The sequence below is a fragment of the Engystomops pustulosus genome, unplaced genomic scaffold, assembly GCF_040894005.1.
Source record: "Engystomops pustulosus unplaced genomic scaffold, aEngPut4.maternal MAT_SCAFFOLD_336, whole genome shotgun sequence".
Classification (NCBI taxonomy): Eukaryota; Metazoa; Chordata; class Amphibia; order Anura; family Leptodactylidae; genus Engystomops; species Engystomops pustulosus.
Window position 1 is genome coordinate 24,034 of NW_027285215.1, and position 23,598 is coordinate 47,631.

Sequence of the window (23,598 nt, forward strand, 5' to 3'; positions counted from 1 at the left end):
ACTGGATCCCCCGGTACTGCTGTACTGACTGCACACAGGTTACTGGATCCCCTGGTACACTGTACTGACTGCACACAGGTTACTGGATCCCCCGGTACACTGTACTGACTGCACACAGGTTACTGGATCCCCCGGTACTGCTGTACTGACTGCACACAGGTTACTGGATCCCCTGGTACACTGTACTGACTGCACACAGGTTACTGGATCCCCCGGTACACTGTACTGACTGCACACAGGTTGCTGGATGCCCCGGTACACTGTACTGACTGCACACAGGTTACTGGATGCCCCGGTACACTGTACTGACTGCACACAGGTTACTGGATCCCCTGGTACACTGTACAGACTGCACACAGGTTACTGGATCTCCTGGTACACTGTACTGACTGCACACAGGTTACTGGATCCCCCGGTACTGCTGTACTGACTGCACACAGGTTACTGGATCCCCTGGTATACTGTACTGACTGCACACAGGTTACTGGATCCCCCGGTACACTGTACTGACTGCACACAGGTTACTGGATCCCCCGGTACACTGTACTGACTGCACACAGGTTGCTGGATGCCCCAGTACACTGTACTGACTGCACACAGGTTACTGGATGCCCCGGTACACTGTACTGACTGCACACAGGTTACTGGATCCCCTGGTACACTGTACTGACTGCACACAGGTTACTGGATCCCCTGGTACACTGTACTGACTGCACACAGGTTACTGGATCCCCCGGTACACTGTACTGACTGCACACAGGTTACTGGATCCCCCGGTACTCTGTACTGACTGCACACAGGTTGCTGGATGCCCCGGTACACTGTACTGACTGCACACAGGTTACTGGATGCCCCGGTACACTGTACTGACTGCACACAGGTTACTGGATGCCCCGGTACACTGTACTGACTGCACACAGGTTACTGGATCCCCCGGTACACTGTACTGACTGCACACAGGTTACTGGATCCCCCGGTACACTGTACTGACTGCACACAGGTTACTGGATCCCCCGGTACACTGTACTGACTGCGCACAGGTTACTGGATCCCCCGGTACACTGTACTGACTGCACACAGGTTACTGGATCCCCCGGTACACTGTACTGACTGTACACAGGTTACTGGATCTCCTGGTACACTGTACTGACTGCACACAGGTTACTGGATCTCCTGGTACACTGTACTGACTGCACACAGGTTACTGGATCCCCCGGTACACTGTACTGACTGCACACAGGTTACTGGATCCCCCGGTACACTGTACTGACTGCACACAGGTTACTGGATCCCCCGGTACACTGTACTGACTGTACACAGGTTACTGGATCTCCTGGTACACTGTACTGACTGTACACAGGTTACTGGATCTCCTGGTACACTGTACTGACTGCACACAGGTTACTGGATCTCCTGGTACACTGTACTGACTGCACACAGGTTACTGGATCCCCTGGTACACTGTACTGACTGCACACAGGTTACTGGATCCCCCGGTACACTGTACTGACTGCACACAGGTTACTGGATCCCCCGGTACACTGTACTGACTGTACACAGGTTACTGGATCTCCTGGTACACTGTACTGACTGCACACAGGTTACTGGATCTCCTGGTACACTGTACTGACTGCACACAGGTTACTGGATCCCCCGGTACACTGTACTGACTGCACACAGGTTACTGGATCCCCCGGTACACTGTACTGACTGCACACAGGTTACTGGATCCCCCGGTACACTGTACTGACTGCACACAGGTTACTGGATCCCCCGGTACACTGTACTGACTGCACACAGGTTACTGGATCCCCCGGTACACTGTACTGACTGCACACAGGTTACTGGATCCCCCGGTACACTGTACTGACTGCACACAGGTTACTGGATCCCCCGGTACACTGTACTGACTGCACACAGGTTACTGGAGCCCTGGTACACTGTACTGACTGCACACAGGTTACTGGATCCCCCGGTACACTGTACTGACTGCACACAGGTTACTGGATCTCCTGGTACACTGTACTGACTGCACACAGGTTACTGGATGCCCCGGTACACTGTACTGACTGCACACAGGTTACTGGATCCCCTGGTACACTGTACTGACTGCGCACAGGTTACTGGATCTCCTGGTACACTGTACTGACTGCACACAGGTTACTGGATCTCCTGGTACACTGTACTGACTGTACACAGGTTACTGGATGCCTGGTACACTGTACTGACTGCACACAGGTTACTGGATCTCCTGGTACTGCTGTACTGACTGCACACAGGTTACTGGATCCCCCGGTACTGCTGTACTGACTGCACACAGGTTACTGGATCCCCCGGTACACTGTACTGACTGCACACAGGTTACTGGATCCCCCGGTACTGCTGTACTGACTGCACACAGGTTACTGGATCCCCTGGTACACTGTACTGACTGCACACAGGTTACTGGATCCCCCGGTACACTGTACTGACTGCACACAGGTTACTGGATCCCCCGGTACTGCTGTACTGACTGCACACAGGTTACTGGATCCCCTGGTACACTGTACTGACTGCACACAGGTTACTGGATCCCCCGGTACACTGTACTGACTGCACACAGGTTGCTGGATGCCCCGGTACACTGTACTGACTGCACACAGGTTACTGGATGCCCCGGTACACTGTACTGACTGCACACAGGTTACTGGATCCCCTGGTACACTGTACAGACTGCACACAGGTTACTGGATCTCCTGGTACACTGTACTGACTGCACACAGGTTACTGGATCCCCCGGTACTGCTGTACTGACTGCACACAGGTTACTGGATCCCCTGGTATACTGTACTGACTGCACACAGGTTACTGGATCCCCCGGTACACTGTACTGACTGCACACAGGTTACTGGATCCCCCGGTACACTGTACTGACTGCACACAGGTTGCTGGATGCCCCGGTACACTGTACTGACTGCACACAGGTTACTGGATGCCCCGGTACACTGTACTGACTGCACACAGGTTACTGGATCCCCTGGTACACTGTACTGACTGCACACAGGTTACTGGATCCCCTGGTACACTGTACTGACTGCACACAGGTTACTGGATCCCCCGGTACACTGTACTGACTGCACACAGGTTACTGGATCCCCCGGTACTCTGTACTGACTGCACACAGGTTGCTGGATGCCCCGGTACACTGTACTGACTGCACACAGGTTACTGGATGCCCCGGTACACTGTACTGACTGCACACAGGTTACTGGATCCCCTGGTACACTGTACTGACTGCACACAGGTTACTGGATCTCCTGGTACACTGTACTGACTGCACACAGGTTACTGGATCCCCCGGTACACTGTACTGACTGCACACAGGTTACTGGATCCCCCGGTACACTGTACTGACTGCACACAGGTTACTGGATCCCCCGGTACACTGTACTGACTGCACACAGGTTACTGGATCCCCCGGTACACTGTACTGACTGCACACAGGTTACTGGATCCCCCGGTACACTGTACTGACTGCACACAGGTTACTGGATCCCCCGGTACACTGTACTGACTGCACACAGGTTACTGGATCCCCCGGTACACTGTACTGACTGCACACAGGTTACTGGAGCCCTGGTACACTGTACTGACTGCACACAGGTTACTGGATCCCCCGGTACACTGTACTGACTGCACACAGGTTACTGGATCTCCTGGTACACTGTACTGACTGCACACAGGTTACTGGATGCCCCGGTACACTGTACTGACTGCACACAGGTTACTGGATCCCCTGGTACACTGTACTGACTGCGCACAGGTTACTGGATCTCCTGGTACACTGTACTGACTGCACACAGGTTACTGGATCTCCTGGTACACTGTACTGACTGTACACAGGTTACTGGATGCCTGGTACACTGTACTGACTGCACACAGGTTACTGGACCCCCCGGTACACTGTACTGACTGCACACAGGTTACTGGATCCCCGGTACACTGTACTGACCGCACACAGGTTACTGGAGCCCCCGGTACACTGTAATGACTGCACACAGGTTACTGGAGCCCCCGGTACACTGTACTGACTGCACACAGGTTACTGGATCCCCTGGTACACTGTACTGACTGCACACAGGTTACTGGATCTCCTGGTACACTGTACTGACTGCACACAGGTTACTGGATCCCCTGGTACACTGTACTGACTGTACACTGGTTACTGGATCCCCTGGTACACTGTACTGACTGCACACAGGTTACTGGATCTCCTGGTACACTGTACTGACTGCACACAGGTTACTGGATCCCCCGTTACACTGTACTGACTGCACACAGGTTACTGGAGCCCCCGGTACACTGTACTGACTGCACACAGGTTACTGGATCCCCCGGTACACAGTACTGACTGCACACAGGTTACTGGATCCCCCGTTACACTGTACTGACTGCACACAGGTTACTGGATCTCCTGGTACTGCTGTACTGACTGCACACAGGTTACTGGATCCCCCGGTACACTGTACTGACTGCACACAGGTTACTGGAGCCCCCGGTACACTGTACTGACTGCACACAGGTTACTGGATCCCCCGGTACACAGTACTGACTGCACACAGGTTACTGGAGCCCCCGGTACACTGTACTGACTGCACACAGGTTACTGGATCCCCCGGTACACAGTACTGACTGCACACAGGTTACTGGATCCCCCGGTACACTGTACTGACTGCACACAGGTTACTGGATCCCCCGGTACACTGTACTGACTGCACACAGGTTACTGGATCCCCCGGTACACTGTACTGACTGCACACAGGTTACTGGATCCCCCGGTACACTGTACTGACTGCACACAGGTAACTGGATCCCCGGTACACTGTACTGACTGCACACAGGTTACTGGATCCCCTGGTACACTGTACTGACTGCACACAGGTTACTGGATCCCCCGGTACACTGTACTGACTGCACACAGGTTACTGGATCCCCCGGTACACTGTACTGACTGCACACAGGTTACTGGATCCCCCGGTACACTGTACTGACTGCACACAGGTTACTGGATCTCCTGGTACACTGTACTGACTGCACACAGGTCACTGGATCCCCCGGTACACTGTACTGACTGCACACAGGTTACTGGATCCCCCGGTACACTGTACTGACTGCACACAGGTTACTGGATGCCCCGGTACACTGTACTGACTGGATGCCTGCACTACTCCCCCATCATCCCCTGTAATGTCCGTACTACACCCCCATCATCCGCTGTAATGTCTGCACTACATCCCTATCATCCCATGTAATGTCTGTACTACTCCCCCATCATCCCTTGTAATGTCTGCACTACTTCCCCATCATCCCTTGTAATGTCTGCACTACATCCCCATCATCCGCTGTAATGTCTGCACTACTCCCCCATCATCCGCTGTAATGTCTGCACTACTCCCCCATCATCCCTTGTAATGTCTGCACTACTCCCCCATCATCCTCTGTAATGTCTGCACTACTCCCCCATCATCCCCTGTAATGTCTGCACTACTCCCCCATCATCCGCTGTAATGTCTGCACTACTCCCCCATCATCCGCTGTAATGTCTGCACTACTCCCCCATCATCCCCTGTAATGTCTGCACAACTTCCCCATCATCCGCTGTAATGTCTGTACTACTCCCCAATCATCCGCTGTAATGTCTGCACTACTCCCCCATCATCCCTTGTAATGTCTGCACTACTCCCCCATCATCCCTTGTAATGTCTGCACTACTCCCCCATCATCCGCTGTAATGTCTGCACTACTCCCCCATCATCCCCTGTAATGTCTGCACAACTTCCCCATCATCCGCTGTAATGTCTGCACTACTTCCCCATCATCCGCTGTAATGTCTGCACTACTCCCCCATCATCCCTTGTAATGTCTGCACTACTTCCCCATCATCCGCTGTAATGTCTGCACTACTCCCCCATCATCCCCTGTAATGTCTGCACTACTCCCCCATCATCCCCTGTAATGTCTGCACTACTCCCCCATCATCCCCTGTAATGTCTGCACTACTCCCCCATCATCCCCTGTAATGTCTGCACTACTCCCCCATCATCCCCTGTAATGTCTGCACTACTTCCCCATCATCCGCTGTAATGTCTGGACTACTCCCCCATCATCCCCTGTAATGTCTGCACTACTCCCCCATCATCCCCTGTAATGTCTGCACTACTTCCCCATCATCCGCTGTAATGTCTGGACTACTCCCCCATCATCCCCTGTAATGTCTGCACTACTCCCCAATCATCCCCTGTAATGTCTGCACTACTTCCCCATCATCCGCTGTAATGTCTGGACTACTCCCCCATCATCCCCTGTAATGTCTGCACTACTTCCCCATCATCCGCTGTAATGTCTGGACTACTCCCCCATCATCCCCTGTAATGTCTGTACTACTCCCCAATCATCCCCTGTAATGTCTGCACTACTTCCCCATCATCCGCTGTAATGTCTGCACTACTCCCCCATCATCCCCTGTAATGTCTGCACTACTCCCCCATCATCCCCTGTAATGTCTGCACTACTCCCCCATCATCCTCTGTAATGTCTGCACTACTTTCCCATCATCCGCTGTAATGTCTGCACTACTTCCCCATCATCCCCTGTAATGCCTGCACTACTCCCCCATCATCCGCTGTAATGTCTGCGCTACTCCCCCATCATCCGCTGTAATGTCTGCACTACTCCCCCATCATCCGCTGTAATGTCTGCACTACTTCCCCATCATCCCCTGTAATGTCTGCACTACTCCCCCATCATCCCTGTAATGTCTGCACTACTCCCCCATCATCCCTTGTAATGTCTGCACTACTCCCCCATCATCCCCTGTAATGTCTGCACTACTCCCCCATCATCCCCTGTAATGTCTGCACTACTCCCCCATCATCCCTTGTAATGTCTGCACTACTCCCCCATCATCCCCTGTAATGTCTGCACTACTCCCCCATCATCCTCTGTAATGTCTGCACTACTCCCCCATCATCCTCTGTAATGTCTGCACTACTCCCCCATCATCCCCTGTAATGTCTGCACTACTCCCCCATCATCCCCTGTAATGTCTGCACTACTCCCCCATCATCCGCTGTAATGTCTGTACTACTCCCCAATCATCCGCTGTAATGTCTGCACTACTCCCCCATCATCCCTTGTAATGTCTGGACTACTCCCCCATCATCCTCTGTAATGTCTGCACTACTCCCCCATCATCCCTTGTAATGTCTGCACTACTCCCCCATCATCCTCTGTAATGTCTGCACTACTCCCCCATCATCCCCTGTAATGTCTGCACTACTCCCCCATCATCCCCTGTAATGTCTGCACTACTCCCCCATCATCTGCTGTAATGTCTGCACTACTCCCCCATCATCCGCTGTAATGTCTGCACTACTCCCCCATCATCCCCTGTAATGTCTGCACTACTCCCCCATCATCCGCTGTAATGTCTGCACTACATCCCCATCATCCGCTGTAATGTCTGCACTACTCCCCCATCATCCCATGTAATGTCTGCACTACTCCCCCATCATCCCCTGTAATGTCTGCACTACTCCCCCATCATCCGCTGTAATGTCTGTACTACTCCCCAATCATCCGCTGTAATGTCTGCACTACTCCCCCATCATCCCCTGTAATGTCTGCACTACTCCCCCATCATCCCATGTAATGTCTGCACTACTCCCCCATCATCCTCTGTAATGTCTGCACTACTCCCCCATCATCCCCTGTAATGTCTGCACTACTCCCCCATCATCCCATGTAATGTCTGCACTACTCCCCCATTATCCCTTGTAATGTCTGCACTACTACTCCCCCATCATCCCCTGTAATGTCTGCACTACTACTCCCCCATCATCCCCTGTAATGTCTGCACTACTCCCCCATCATCCCTGTAATGTCTGCACTACTCCCCCATCATCCCCTGTAATGTCTGCACTACTCCCCCATCATCCTCTGTAATGTCTGCACTACTCCCCCATCATCCCCTGTAATGTCTGCACTACTCCCCCATCATCCCCTGTAATGTCTGCACTACTCCCCCATCATCCGCTGTAATGTCTGCACTACTTCCCCATCATCCCCTGTAATGTCTGCACTACTCCCCCATCATCCCCTGTAATGTCTGCACTACTCCCCCATCATCCGCTGTAATGTCTGGACTACTCCCCCATCATCCCCTGTAATGTCTGCACTACTCCCCCATCATCCGCTGTAATGTCTGCACTACTTCCCCATCATCCCCTGTAATGTCTGCACTACTCCCCCATCATCCCCTGTAATGTCTGCACTACTCCCCCATCATCCCCTGTAATGTCTGCACTACTCCCCCATCATCCCCTGTAATGTCTGCACTACTCCCCCATCATCCCGTGTATTGTCTGCACTACTTCCCCATCATCCGCTGTAATGTCTGGACTACTCCCCCATCATCCCTTGTAATGTCTGCACTACTTCCCCATCATCCCCTGTAATGTCTGCACTACTCCCCCATCATCCGCTGTAATGTCTGCACTACTCCCCCATCATCCGCTGTAATGTCTGCACTACTCCCCCATCATCCCCTGTAATGTCTGCACTACTCCCCCATCATCCCCTGTAATGTCTGCACTACTCCCCCATCATCCGCTGTAATGTCTGCACTACTCCCCCATCATCCCCTGTAATGTCTGCACTACTCCCCCATCATCCCCTGTAATGTCTGCACTACTCCCCCATCATCCCCTGTAATGTCTGCACTACTCCCCCATCATCCGCTGTAATGTCTGCACTACTCCCCCATCATCCGCTGTAATGTCTGCACTACTCCCCCATCATCCCTGTAATGTCTGCACTACTCCCCCATCATCCCCTGTAATGTCTGCACTACTCCCCCATCATCCCCTGTAATGTCTGCACTACTCCCCCATCATCCGCTGTAATGTCTGCACTACTCCCCCATCATCCGCTGTAATGTCAGGACTACTCCCCCATCATCCTCTGTAATGTCAGGACTACTCCCCCATCATCCGCTGTAATGTCTGCACTACTCCCCCATCATCCGCTGTAATGTCAGGATTACTACTGCACAGACCTGACTCCTCCCACACATGTGACTGATCACGTGATGCTGGGTGTCACATGACCAGGAAGTACTTGCAGCCTTCTCCATGCTGGATGTGTCTGTGCTGCTCCTGGGGGCCCTTGTGGCCTGGTCAGGGGCCCGAGGTGAGGGAAAGCTGTGGCCCCTGTAGTGGTGAGATCTGGGGGGCTCCTGTGTGGATGGAGGTGACGGTGGTCTTGTTGCAGGGTCTCGTCCATGCGCCCCGCAGAGCTTTGGGCAGAGCTCGGTGGTCTGCACGTGTAACGCCACCTACTGCGACACCCTGGACCCTGTGACACCTCCGACCCCTGGGAACTTCTCCGTCTACGAGAGCAGCCAATCAGGGAAGCGTCTGGAGCAGAGCTGGGGCCCCATCATCCAGGAGCAGCCGCCAGGGGCCCCAGGTAAGGTGACGGCCCCCCAGACAGGACAACGGCTACACCCGACATCTGAGGACGACCCCACCCCAGGTCTGACCCCGACATCTGAGGATGACCCCTCTCCTCCCCAGGTCTGACCCTGATAGCTGACGATGACCCCTCTCCACCCCAGGTCTGACCCCGATAGCTGACGATGACCCCTCTCCTCCCCAGGTCTGACCCTGATAGCTGACGATGACCCCTCCCCTCCCCAGGTCTGACCCCGATAGCTGACGATGACCCCTCTCCTCCCCAGGTCTGACCCCGATAGCTGACGATGACCCCTCTCCTCCCCAGGTCTGACCCTGATAGCTGACGATGACCCCTCTCCTCCCCAGGTCTGACCCTGATAGCTGACGATGACCCCTCTCCTCCCCAGGTCTGACCCTGATAGCTGACGATGACCCCTCTCCTCCCCAGGTCTGACCCTGATAGCTGACGATGACCCCTCTCCTCCCCAGGTCTGACCGCGATAGCTGACGATGACCCCTCTCCTCCCCAGGTCTGACCCCGATAGCTGACGATGACCCCTCTCCTCCCCAGGTCTGACCCTGATAGCTGACGATGACCCCTCCCCTCCCCAGGTCTGACCCCGATAGCTGACGATGACCCCTCTCCTCCCCAGGTCTGACCCCGATAGCTGACGATGACCCCTCTCCTCCCCAGGTCTGACCCTGATAGCTGACGATGACCCCTCTCCTCCCCAGGTCTGACCCTGATAGCTGACGATGACCCCTCTCCTCCCCAGGTCTGACCCCGATAGCTGACGATGACCCCTCTCCTCCCCAGGTCTGACCCTGATAGCTGACAATGACCCCTCTCCTCCCCAGGTCTGACCCTGATAGCTGACGATGACCCCTCTCCTCCCCAGGTCTGACCCTGATAGCTGACGATGACCCCTCTCCTCCCCAGCTCTGACCCTGATAGCTGACGATGACCCCTCTCCACCCCAGGTCTGACCCCGATAGCTGACAATGACCCCTCTCCTCCCCAGCTCTGACCCCTGATAGCTGACAGTTAACCCTCTCCTCCCCAGGTCTGACCCCTGATAGCTGACAGTTAACCCTCCCCTCCCCAGGTCTGACCCCGATAGCTGACGATGACCCCTCTCCTCCCCAGCTCTGACCCTGATAGCTGACGATGACCCCTCTCCTCCCCAGCTCTGACCCTGATAGCTGACGATGACCCCTCTCCTCCCCAGGTCTGACCCTGATAGCTGACGATGACCCCTCTCCTCCCCAGGTCTGACCCCGATAGCTGACGATGACCCCTCTCCTCCCCAGGTCTGACCCTGATAGCTGACGATGACCCCTCTCCACCCCAGGTCTGACCCCGATAGCTGACGATGACCCCTCTCCTCCCCAGGTCTGACCCCGATAGCTGACGATGACCCCTCTCCTCCCCAGGTCTGACCCCGATAGCTGACGATGACCCCTCTCCTCCCCAGGTCTGACCCTGATAGCTGACGATGACCCCTCTCCTCCCCAGGTCTGACCCTGATAGCTGACGATGACCCCTCTCCTCCCCAGGTCTGACCCTGATAGCTGACGATGACCCCTCTCCTCCCCAGGTCTGACCCTGATAGCTGACGATGACCCCTCTCCTCCCCAGATCTGACCCCGATAGCTGACGATGACCCCTCTCCTCCCCAGGTCTGACCCTTATAGCTGACGATGACCCCTCCCCTCCCCAGGTCTGACCCCGATAGCTGACGATGACCCCTCTCCTCCCCAGGTCTGACCCTGATAGCTGACGATGACCCCTCTCCTCCCCAGGTCTGACCCCAATAGCTGACGATGACCCCTCCCCTCCCCAGGTCTGACCCCGATAGCTGACGATGACCCCTCTCCTCCCCAGGTCTGACCCCGATAGCTGACGATGACCCCTCTCCACCCCAGGTCTGACCCTGATAGCTGACGATGACCCCTCTCCTCCCCAGGTCTGACCCTGATAGCTGACGATGACCCCTCTCCACCCCAGGTCTGACCCCGATAGCTGACGATGACCCCTCTCCTCCCCAGGTCTGACCCTGATAGCTGACGATGACCCCTCTCCACCCCAGGTCTGACCCCGATAGCTGACGATGACCCCTCTCCTCCCCAGGTCTGACCCTGATAGCTGACGATGACCCCTCTCCTCCCCAGGTCTGACCCTGATAGCTGACGATGACCCCTCTCCACCCCAGGTCTGACCCTGATAGCTGACGATGACCCCTCTCCACCCCAGGTCTGACCCTGATAGCTGACGATGACCCCTCTCCACCCCAGGTCTGACCCCGATAGCTGACGATGACCCCTCTCCTCCCCAGGTCTGACCCTGATAGCTGACGATGACCCCTCTCCTCCCCAGGTCTGACCCTGATAGCTGACGATGACCCCTCTCCTCCCCAGGTCTGACCCTGATAGCTGACGATGACCCCTCTCCACCCCAGGTCTGACCCCGATAGCTGACGATGACCCCTCCCCAGGTCTGACCCCGATAGCTGACGATGACCCCTCCCCAGGTCTGACCCCGATAGCTGACGATGACCCCTCTCCTCCCCAGGTCTGACCCCGATAGCTGACGATGACCCCTCTCCTCCCCAGGTCTGACCCTGATAGCTGACGATGACCCCTCTCCTCCCCAGGTCTGACCCTGATAGCTGACGATGACCCCTCTCCTCCCCAGGTCTGACCCCGATAGCTGACGATGACCCCTCTCCTCCCCAGGTCTGACCCCGATAGCTGACGATGACCCCTCTCCTCCCCAGGTCTGACCCCGATAGCTGATGATGACCCCTCTCCTCCCCAGGTCTGACCCCGATAGCTGATGATGACCCCTCTCCTCCCCAGGTCTGACCCCGATAGCTGACGATGACCCCTCCCCAGGTCTGACCCCGATAGCTGACGATGACCCCTCTCCTCCCCAGGTCTGACCCTGATAGCTGACGATGACCCCTCTCCTCCCCAGGTCTGACCCCGATATCTGAGGATGACCCCTCTCCTCCCCAGGTCTGATCCTGATAGCTGACGATGACCCCTCTCCTCCCCAGGTCTGACCCCGATAGCTGACGATGACCCCTCTCCTCCCCAGGTCTGACCCCGATAGCTGACGATGACCCCTCTCCTCCCCAGGTCTGACCCTGATAGCTGACGATGACCCCTCCCCTCCCCAGGTCTGACCCTGATAGCTGACGATGACCCCTCTCCACCCCAGGTCTGACCCCGATAGCTGACGATGACCCCTCTCCTCCCCAGGTCTGATCCTGATAGCTGACGATGACCCCTCTCCTCCCCAGGTCTGATCCTGATAGCTGACGATGACCCCTCTCCTCCCCAGGTCTGACCCTGATAGCTGACGATGACCCCTCTCCTCCCCAGCTCTGACCCCGATAGCTGACGATGACCCCTCTCCTCCCCAGGTCTGACCCTGATAGCTGACGATGACCCCTCTCCTCCCCAGGTCTGACCCTGATAGCTGACGATGACCCCTCTCCTCCCCAGGTCTGACCCTGATAGCTGACGATGACCCCTCTCCTCCCCAGGTCTGACCCTGATAGCTGACGATGACCCCTCTCCTCCCCAGGTCTGACCCCGATAGCTGACGATGACCCCTCTCCTCCCCAGGTCTGACCCCGATAGCTGACGATGACCCCTCTCCTCCCCAGGTCTGACCCTGATAGCTGACGATGACCCCTCTCCTCCCCAGGTCTGACCCTGATAGCTGACGATGACCCCTCTCCTCCCCAGGTCTGACCCTGATAGCTGACGATGACCCCTCTCCTCCCCAGGTCTGACCCCGATAGCTGACGATGACCCCTCTCCTCCCCAGGTCTGACCCCGATAGCTGACGATGACCCCTCTCCTCCCCAGGTCTGACCCCGATAGCTGACGATGACCCCTCTCCTCCCCAGGTCTGACCCCGATAGCTGACGATGACCCCTCTCCTCCCCAGGTCTGACCCTGATAGCTGACGATGACCCCTCTCCTCCCCAGGTCTGACCCTGATAGCTGACGATGACCCCTCTCCTCCCCAGGTCTGACCCTGATAGCTGACGATGACCCCTCCCTTCCCCAGGTCTGACCCTGATAGCTGACGATGACCCCTCTCCTCCCCAGCTCTGACCCCGATAGCTGACGATGACCCCTCTCCTCCCCAGGTCTGACCCCGATAGCTGACGATGACCCCTCTCCTCCCCAGGTCTGACCCTGATAGCTGACGATGACCCCTCTCCTCCCCAGGTCTGACCCTGATAGCTGACGATGACCCCTCTCCTCCCCAGCTCTGACCCTGATAGCTGACGATGACCCCTCTCCTCCCCACGTCTGACCCTGATAGCTGACGATGACCCCTCTCCTCCCCACGTCTGACCCTGATAGCTGACGATGACCCCTCTCCTCCCCAGGTCTGACCCCGATAGCTGACGATGACCCCTCTCCTCCCCAGGTCTGACCCTGATAGCTGACGATGATCCCTCTCCTCCCCAGCTCTGACCCTGATAGCTGACGATGACCCCTCTCTTCCCCAGGTCTGACCCTGATAGCTGACGATGACCCCTCTCCTCCCCAGGTCTGACCCTGATAGCTGACCATGACCCCTCTCCTCCCCAGGTCTGACCCCGATAGCTGACGATGACCCCTCTCCTCCCCAGGTCTGACCCCGATAGCTGACGATGACCCCTCTCCTCCCCAGCTCTGACCCTGATAGCTGACGATGACCCCTCTCCTCCCCAGGTCTGACCCCGATAGCTGACGATGACCCCTCTCCTCCCCAGCTCTGACCCTGATAGCTGACGATGACCCCTCCCCAGGTCTGACCCCGATAGCTGACGATGACCCCTCTCCTCCCCAGGTCTGACCCCGATAGCTGACGATGACCCCTCTCCTCCCCAGGTCTGACCCCGATAGCTGACGATGACCCCTCCCCAGGTCTGACCCCGATAGCTGACGATGACCCCTCTCCTCCCCAGGTCTGACCCCGATAGCTGACGATGACCCCTCTCCTCCCCAGCTCTGACCCTGATAGCTGACGATGACCCCTCCCCAGGTCTGACCCCGATAGCTGACGATGACCCCTCTCCTCCCCAGGTCTGACCCCGATAGCTGACGATGACCCCTCTCCTCCCCAGGTCTGACCCCGATAGCTGACGATGACCCCTCTCCTCCCCAGGTCTGACCCTGATAGCTGACGATGACCCCTCTCCTCTCCAGGTCTGACCCCGATAGCTGACGATGACCCCTCTCCTCGCCAGGTCTGACCCCGATAGCTGACAGTTAACCCTCTCCTCCCCAGCTCTGACCCTGAAGCTGACAGTTAACCCTCTCCTCCCCAGCTCTGACCCTGAAGCTGACAGTTAACCCTCTCCTCCCCAGCTTTGACCCTGAAGCTGACAGTTAACCCTCTCCTCCCCAGCTCTGACCCTGAAGCTGACAGTTAACCCTCTCCTCCCCAGGTCTGATCTTGACCCTCAATGACAAGAAGCGGTTTCAGTTCATGAAGGGCTTTGGGGGTGCGGTGACGGATTCGGCGGCCATGAACATCCTGGCCCTGAGCGAGGGCAGCCGTGACAATCTCCTGCGCTCCTACTTCTCAGAGGAAGGTGCTGATGTCCGGGTGTGGGTGCCCCTGGCCTTGGGGTGAGCGCCTGCCCTCATGCTCTATGTTGTCTGGCAGGTATCGGATACAGCGTCCTCCGTGTCCCCATGGCCAGCTGTGACTTCTCCATCCGGATCTACACCTACCTGGACCAGGACGGAGACTTCTCCCTGCAGAACTTCAGTCTACAAGAGGAAGACCTGAGGCTGAAGGTGAGAGGTCCAGCAGGGGGCGCCGCGCAGGGTCACACCCCTCATACTATATGTATCCCCTCAGATCCCGCTCATCCAGAGGGCCAAGGCCTTGTCCCCCCGACCCATATCTCTGTTTGCCAGTCCCTGGACCGCCCCTCCCTGGATGAAGACCAACGGGAAGATCACCGGCAAAGGGACCCTGAAGGGATCTCCAGGAGACCGCTACCACAAGACCTGGGCCCAGTACTTCATCAGGTAGTGCCCCCCCCCCCTGCACCCCCAGCAGAATACTCCGTGCAGCCTGGAGAACATCTCCTCTCCTCTAGGTTCCTGGATGAATACGCCAAACACAATGTGACGTTCTGGGCGGTGACTGTGGAGAACGAGCCGACGGCCGGGATGATCACGGATTACCCATTCCAGAGCCTTGGGTTCACCCCCCAACTAATGCGAGACTTCATCGCCCTGGACCTGGGCCCGGCCCTCACCAACAGCTCACACAGGCACGTCCACATCATGATTGTAGATGACAACCGCATCCTGCTGCCTTACTGGGCCACAGTGGTGAGTTACACCCCACAGCTGCACTCACTATTCTGCTGCTGGTGCAGTCACTGTGTACATACATGACATTACTTATCCTGTACTGATCCTGAGTTACATCCTGTATTATACCCCAGAGCTGCACTCACTATTCTGCTGCTGGTGCAGTCACTGTGTACATACATGACATTACTTATCCTGTACTGATCCTGAGTTACATCCTGTATTATACTCCAGAGCTGCACTCACTATTCTGCTGCTGGTGCAGTCACTGTGTACATACATGACATTACTTATCCTGTACTGATCCTGAGTTACATCCTGTATTATACCCCAGAGCTGCACTCACTATTCTGCTGCTGGTGCAGTCACTGTGTACATACATGACATTACTTATCCTGTACTGATCCTGAGTTACATCCTGTATTATACTCCAGAGCTGCACTCACTATTCTGCTGCTGGTGCAGTCACTGTGTACATACATGACATTACTTATCCTGTACTGATCCTGAGTTACATCCTGTATTATACCCCAGAGCTGCACTCACTATTCTGCTGCTGGTGCAGTCACTGTGTACATACATGACATTACTTATCCTGTACTGATCCTGAGTTACATCCTGTATTATACCCCAGAGCTGCACTCACTATTCTGCTGCTGGTGCAGTCACTGTGTACATACATGACATTACTTATCCTGTACTGATCCTGAGTTACATCCAGTATTATACCCCAGAGCTGCACTCACTATTCTGCTGCTGGTGCAGTCACTGTGTACATACATGACATTACTTATCCTGTACTGATCCTGAGTTACATCCTGTATTATACCCCAGAGCTGCACTCACTATTCTGCTGCTGGTGCAGTCACTGTGTACATACATGACATTACTTATCCTGTACTGATCCTGAGTTACATCCTGTATTATACCCCAGAGCTGCACTCACTATTCTGCTGCTGGTGCAGTCACTGTGTATATACATGACATCACTTATCCTGTACTGATCCTGAGTTACATCCTGTATTATACCCCAGAGCTGCACTCACTATTCTGCTGCTGGTGCAGTCACTGTGTACATACATGACATTACTTATCCTGTACTGATCCTGAGTTACATCCTGTATTATACTCCAGAGCTGCGCTCACTATTCTGCTGCTGGTGCAGTCACTGTGTACATACATGACATTACTTATCCTGTACTGATCCTGAGTTACATCCTGTATTATACCCCAGAGCTGCACTCACTATTCTGCTGCTGGTGCAGTCACTGTGTACATACATGACATTACTTATCCTGTACTGATCCTGAGTTACATCCTGTATTATACCCCAGAGCTGCACTCACTATTCTGCTGCTGGTGCAGTCACTGTGCACATACATGACATTACTTATCCTGTACTGATCCTGAGTTACATCCTGTATTATACCCCAGAGCTGCACTCACTATTCTGCTGCTGGTGCAGTCACTGTGTACATACATGACATTACTTATCCTGTACTGATCCTGAGTTACATCCTGTATTATACCCCAGAGCTGCACTCACTATTCTGCTGCTGGTGCAGTCACTGTGTACATACATGACATTACTTATCCTGTACTGATCCTGTATTACACTCCAGAGCTGCACTCACTATTCTGCTGCTGGTGCAGTCACTGTGTACATACATGACATTACTTATCCTGTACTGATCCTGAGTTACATCCTGTATTATACTCCAGAGCTGCACTCACTATTCTGCTGGTGCAGTCACTGTGTACATACATGACATTACTTATCCTGTACTGATCCTGAGTTACATCCTGTATTATACTCCAGAGCTGCACTCACTATTCTGCTGCTGGTGCAGTCACTGTGTACATACATGACATTACTTATCCTGTACTGATCCTGAGTTACATCCTGTATTATACCCCAGAGCTGCACTCACTATTCTGCTGCTGGTGTAGTCACTGTGTACATACATGACATTACTTATCCTGTACTGATCCTGAGTTACATCCTGTATTATACCCCAGAGCTGCACTCACTATTCTGCTGCTGGTGCAGTCACTGTGTACATACATGACATTACTTATCTTGTACTGATCCTGAGTTACATCCTGTATTATACCCCAGAGCTGCACTCACTATTCTGCTACCTCCTCTTCCAGATCCTGTCTGACCTCCGGGCGGCTCGCTATGTCCATGGCATTGCAGTGCACTGGTACCTGGACTCTCTGATCCCAGCAGACATCAGCCTGGGCAGCACCCACCACTATTACCCAGAATACTACCTGTTTGGCACGGAGGCGTGTGCCGGCTTTGTTCCCTGGGATAAGGGTGTGCGCCTGGGAAGCTGGGAGAGGGGAAATGAGTACAGCCGGCGGATGATAGAGGTGAGGTCCTACAGTACTGACCTGTGACCCGGGGCACACTACCATCACATGGACATATGGGGCTATCACCTGCTACCAGCTACTCCTCCCAATCCCACATACACCTGCACACTCAGCTATGGAGAGGAGAGTAAGACACTAATAGACACCTGTGCCCTCCTCTCCTGTGCACTCCCCTCCTGTCGTCTCCCGTGCCATCCTCTCCCGTGCCATCCTCTCCCGTGCCATCCTCTCCCGTGCCATCCTCTCCCGTGCCATCCTCTCCCGTGCCATCCTCTCCCGTGCCATCCTCTCCCGTGCTATCCTCTCCCGTGCCCTCCTCTCCCGTGCCCTCCTCTCCTATGCACTCCCCTCCTGTCGTCTCCCGTGCCATCCTCTCCCGTGCCATCCTCTCCCGTGCCATCCTCTCCCGTGCCCTCCTCTCCTGTTCCCTCCTCTTCTGTGCCTTCCTCTCCTGTGCACTCCCCTCCTGTCGTCTCCCGTGCCATCGTCTCCCGTGCCCTCCTCTCCCGTGCCCTCCTCTCCTGTTCCCTCCTCTCCTGTTCCCTCCTCTCCTGTTCCCTCCTCTCCTGTGCCTTCCTCTCCCGTGCCTTCCTCTCCTGTTCCCTCCTCTGGTCCCCCGGGCCCTCTCCTCTCGGCCCCCGGGCCCTCCTCTCCTGTGCCCTCCTCTGGTCCCCCGGGCCCTCTCCTCTGGTCCCCCGGGCCCTCTCCTCTGGTCCCCCGGGCCCTCTCCTCTGGTCCCCCGGACCCTCTCCTCTCGGCCCCCCGGACCCTCTCCTCTCGGCCCCCCGGACCCTCTCCTCTCGGCCCCCCGGGCCCTCTCCTCTCGGCCCCCCGGGCCCTCTCCTCTCGGCCCCCCGGGCCCTCTCCTCTCGGCCCCCCGGGCCCTCTCCTCTCGGCCCCCCGGGCCCTCTCCTCTCGGCCCCCCGGGCCCTCTCCTCTCGGCCCCCCGGGGCCTCTCCTCTCCTGTGCCCTCCTCTGGTCCCCCGGGCCCTCTCCTCTCCTGTGCCCTCCTCTGGTCCCCCGGGCCCTCTCCTCTCGGCCCCCCGGGCCCTCTCCTCTCCTGTGCCCTCCTCTGGTCCCCCGGGCCCTCTCCTCTCCTGTGCCCTCCTCTCGGCCCCCGGGCCCTCTCCTGTCCTGTGTTTCGGAGCCTTGGAGGTGCCTCCTCTTGTGCCTCCACACTTGGGAGACCTCCCTGTTGATGACGTTGGGGGTTGTCCACCTCTTTGATGTCCTTTGTCTCAGGATCTGAATTATCATGTGACGGGGTGGACTGACTGGAACCTGGCGCTGGATGTGAGTGGTGGCCCCACGTGGGTGGGTAATAACGTGGACAGTCCCATCATTGTGGACTTGGGGAAGGACGTCTTCTATAAGCAGCCCACCTTCTACCACATGGCGCACTTCAGGTGAGAGGAACATCCGGTGTATGTGCCGGTCCTGGGCCCCGCTCCATCACTGACCCCATTTCCTGGTGTTTACAGTAAGTTTGTCCCTCCGGGGTCGCAACGTGTTGGATTGGACACCAACCAGAAGTCGTTGCTGGAGAGCGTGGCCTTCCTCTGCCCGGATGGATCTGCCGTTGTGATTGTCCTGAACAGGTAGGTGGCCTCGGCCATATGGGTCAGGGGTCCTGATGAATCCAGTCTCAGCTTCGCTTGTGTTCTTGTCGCAGGGATTCGCAGGATGTCCGTTTTTCCATCGTGGACCCGTCTGCAGGGCTGATAGAGGCCGTATCCCGCGGAGGCTCCATCCAGACGTACGTGTGGAGGCGCAGTTCCTGAGTGCAGTCAGCAGGGGGCGCCCTTGGCCCGGCAGTCGTGCAGTGCTGGACGCTACACGTGTCTGTTTTGTGAATAAACCCTCTGGCGAGTAGAATGTTTCCTGGCTCTACCTGATGTGACACGACGCAAGGGTCCGCGCTGCCAGCAGCTCCACCCTGCCTGTCCTGGCAGCCCCGAGCATTGCTCTGCACTGACGTGACCGCGTTACTCACAGCAGCCGCCTGCACAGGGGACGTGCGAGATTCCTGCATCACACGGGGTTAACTCCTCGCACACCGCGGACCTGCACGCAGCTAGACCCCGGACCTGCACACAGCGAGACTTCAGACCCGCACACAGCGAGACGTCAGACCTGCACACACAGCGAGACGTCAGACCTGCACACACAGCGAGACGTCAGACCTGCACACACAGCGAGACGTCAGACCTGCACACACAGCGAGACCCCGGACCTGTACGCAGCGAGACCCTGGACCTGCACACAGCAAGACCCTGGACCTGCACACATCGAGACGTCAGACCCGCACACACAGCGAGACCTCAGACCTGCACGCAGCGAGACCACAGACCTGCACCCAGCGAGACCCCGGACCTGCACATAGCGAGACACGGGACCTGCACATAGCGAGACACGGGACCTGCACATAGCGAGACACGGGACCTGCACACAGCGAGACGTCGGACCTGCACACAGCGAGACCCTGGACCTGCACACAGCGAGACGTCAGACCTGCACACACAGCGAGACGTCAGACCTGCACACACAGCGAGACCCCGGACCTGTACGCAGCGAGACCCTGGACCTGCACACAGCGAGACCCTGGACCTGCACACAGCGAGACGTCAGACCCGCACACACAGCGAGACCACAGACCTGCACCCAGCGAGACCCCGGACCTGCACATAGCGAGACCCCGGACCTGCACATAGCGAGACACGGGACCTGCACATAGCGAGACACGGGACCTGCACACAGCGAGACGTCGGACCTGCACACAGTGAGACCCTGGACCTGCACACAGCGAGACCCTGGACCTGCACACAGCGAGACCCTGGACCTGCACACAGCGAGACCCTGGACCTGCACACAGCGAGACGTCGGACCTGCACACAGCGAGACGTCGGACCTGCACACAGCGAGACGTCGGACCTGCACACAGCGAGACGTCGGACCTGCACACAGCGAGACGTCGGACCTGCACACAGCGAGACGTCGGACCTGCACACAGCGAGACCGCACACCCTCCCCTGTCTCTGTGCCTCTTCTTATCTTCCTCTGTGGCTGTGATGTCGGCAGATGATGACATCATCACTCCGCGCCGGCTGCCATCACAGTTACAGGGGAGAAGTGATAATGCACAAAGCTAATAGCAATGTGCCCTCTCCAGACACAGATTGAGCCCCAACACGTCTGGAAGGGGGCGGAGTCAGGGATGACAGGGGAGGAGCCAACACATGGCGGGGGCAGAGATATTCGGCCCTCTGATGTTTTTACCAACGCATCGGTGGGCCAGTCCGACCCTCACTCCTGATAATATACACTGCTTAAACAAATAAAGAAAACCCTAAAATCCCACATCCTAGATCTCCATGAATTATATCTTCCATTGTATTCTTTATTTATTACGTAGTGGAATGTGAGGAGAACAAGAAAACCTCAAAATGATCAATGAAAATCACAATGAATACCACCTGGGGTCTGAAGTGGAATGATCCTCAAAATCCAAGTAGAAAATTAAATTTCAGGTTGATACAATTACAGTGTAAGCGTGACGCCTCCCCGTGCCTGTATGACCTCCCTACAATGTCTCGGCATGCTCCTTATGAGGCTCAGTAGTGCGTGGCTTCCACGTGCCTGTATGACCTCCCTATAATCCCTGGGCATGCTCCTTATAGGGCTCAGTAGTGTATGTGGCCTCCACGTGCCTGTATGTCCTCCCTACAACACCAGGGCATGCTCCTGATGAGGCTCAGTATTGTGTGTGACCTCTACGTGCCTGTATGACCACCCTACAATGTCTCGGCATGCTCCTGATGAGGCCCAGTAGTGTGTGGCTTCCACGTGCCTGTATGACCTCCCTATAATCCCTGGGGATGCTCCTTATGGGGCTCAGTAGTGTGTGTGGCCTCCACGTGCCTGTATGACCTCCCTACAAAGTCTCGGCATGCTCCTGATGAGGCTCAGTATTGTGTGTGGCCTCCATGTGCCTGTATGAACTCCCTACAATGCCTGGGCATGCTCCTGATGAGGCTCAGTATTGTGTGTGACCTCCACGTGCCTGTATGACCTCCCTACAAAGTCTCGGCATGCTCCTGATGAGGCTCAGTATTGTGTGTGACCTCCACGTGCCTGTATGACCTCCCTACAAAGTCTCGGCATGCTCCTGATGAGGCACAGTAGTGTGTGTGGCCACCACGTGCCTGTATGATCTCCCTACAACACCTGGGCATGCTCCTGATGAGGATCAGTAGTGTGTGTGGCCACCACGTGCCTGTATGACCTCCCTACAAGGCCTTGGCATGATCCTGATGAGGCTCAGTAGTGTGTGGCCTCCCCATGCCTGTATGACCTCCCTACAACACCTGGGCATGCTCCTGATGAGGATCAGTAGTGTGTGTGGCCACCACGTGCCTGTATGACCTCCCTACAAGGCCTTGGCATGATCCTGATGAGGCTCAGTAGTGTGTGTGGCCACCACGTGCCTGTATGACCTCCCTACAAGGCCTTGGCATGATCCTGATGAGGCTCAGTAGTGTGTGGCCTCCCCATGCCTGTATGACCTCCCTACAATTCCTGTGCATTCTCCTGATGGGGCTCACTAGTGTGTGTGACCTCCACGTGCCTGTATGACCTCCGTACAATACCTGGGCATTCTCCTGATGAGGTTCAGTAGTGTGTGACCTCCATGTGCCTGTATGACCTCCCTACAATGCCTGGGCATGCTCCTGATGAGGCTCAGTAGTGTGTGTGACCTCCACGTGTCTATATGACTTCCCTACAACACCTGGACATGCTGCAGATGAGGCTCAGTAGTGTGTGTGGCCTCCATGTGCCTGTATGACCTCCCTACAACACCTCGGCATGCTCCTGATGGGGCTCAGTATTGTGTGTGACCTCCACGTGTCTGTATGACCTCCCTACAACACCTGGACATGCTGCAGATGAGGCGGCAGATTTTCTTCTGAGGGATCTCCTCCCAGACCTGGGATGCAACATGGTATTGGAGAATGGAAAGAGACATGATGCTCTAGACTGATGGGATTTAGTTCTACTTAAGTCTTTTAGCTTTACAGGCAGTTATCTCATGTCCCTGAGCTCTACAAGCAGTTCTTTCTCTCTCATATATCTGAGCTTATTGGCCGTTATTATCTCCTTGTGTCTCTGAGCTCTAATGGCAGTTCTGTCTACCTTATGGACCTGTGGTCTAGTGTCCCAAATTGTTGTGTATCATAAAGTTTTGTGGGTGTTATAATAGAAAGAAATAACATGTTTCCTTGTCGTTCCAACCTGAAGGATGAACCTTGACCTCTACAGGGACCGGAAGCTGCAGGGTAAGATACGACGACTTTCCGGACGAAACTGGAAGTGCATGTAGGAA

General features: G+C 55.9%; 1 protein-coding gene across 2 annotated transcripts; it reads left to right on the top strand.

Annotated features, from left to right (window-relative positions):
- The first annotated feature begins 9,093 nt into the window (after nt 1–9,093).
- On the top strand, nt 9,094–20,093 carry GBA1 (glucosylceramidase beta 1). 2 transcript variants are annotated; one of them, XM_072132294.1, is made up of 10 exons: nt 9,094–9,228; nt 9,310–9,573; nt 14,954–15,100; nt 15,175–15,308; nt 15,373–15,545; nt 15,617–15,854; nt 17,991–18,215; nt 19,461–19,624; nt 19,700–19,816; nt 19,891–20,093. In XM_072132294.1, the coding sequence occupies exons 1-10, from the start codon at nt 9,171–9,173 to the stop codon at nt 19,997–19,999; spliced, it is 1,629 nt and encodes a 542-aa protein (XP_071988395.1). In that variant the 5' UTR covers nt 9,094–9,170; the 3' UTR covers nt 20,000–20,093. The 2 variants fall into 2 exon arrangements, with proteins under 2 accessions (XP_071988395.1, XP_071988396.1); XM_072132295.1 differs by having other exon boundaries at nt 9,310–9,507.
- Nucleotides 20,094–23,598: the final 3,505 nt, after the last annotated feature.

Coding starts and splice junctions, on each gene's coding strand:
- GBA1 (XM_072132294.1), top strand. CDS start 9,171: ATGCTGGATGTGTCTGTGCTGCTCCTGGGGGCCCTTGTGGCCTGGTCA. Junction 15,309..15,372: donor AGGAAGACCTGAGGCTGAAG/GTGAGAGGTCCA, acceptor GTATCCCCTCAG/ATCCCGCTCATCCAGAGGGC. Junction 19,817..19,890: donor GTTGTGATTGTCCTGAACAG/GTAGGTGGCCTC, acceptor TTCTTGTCGCAG/GGATTCGCAGGATGTCCGTT.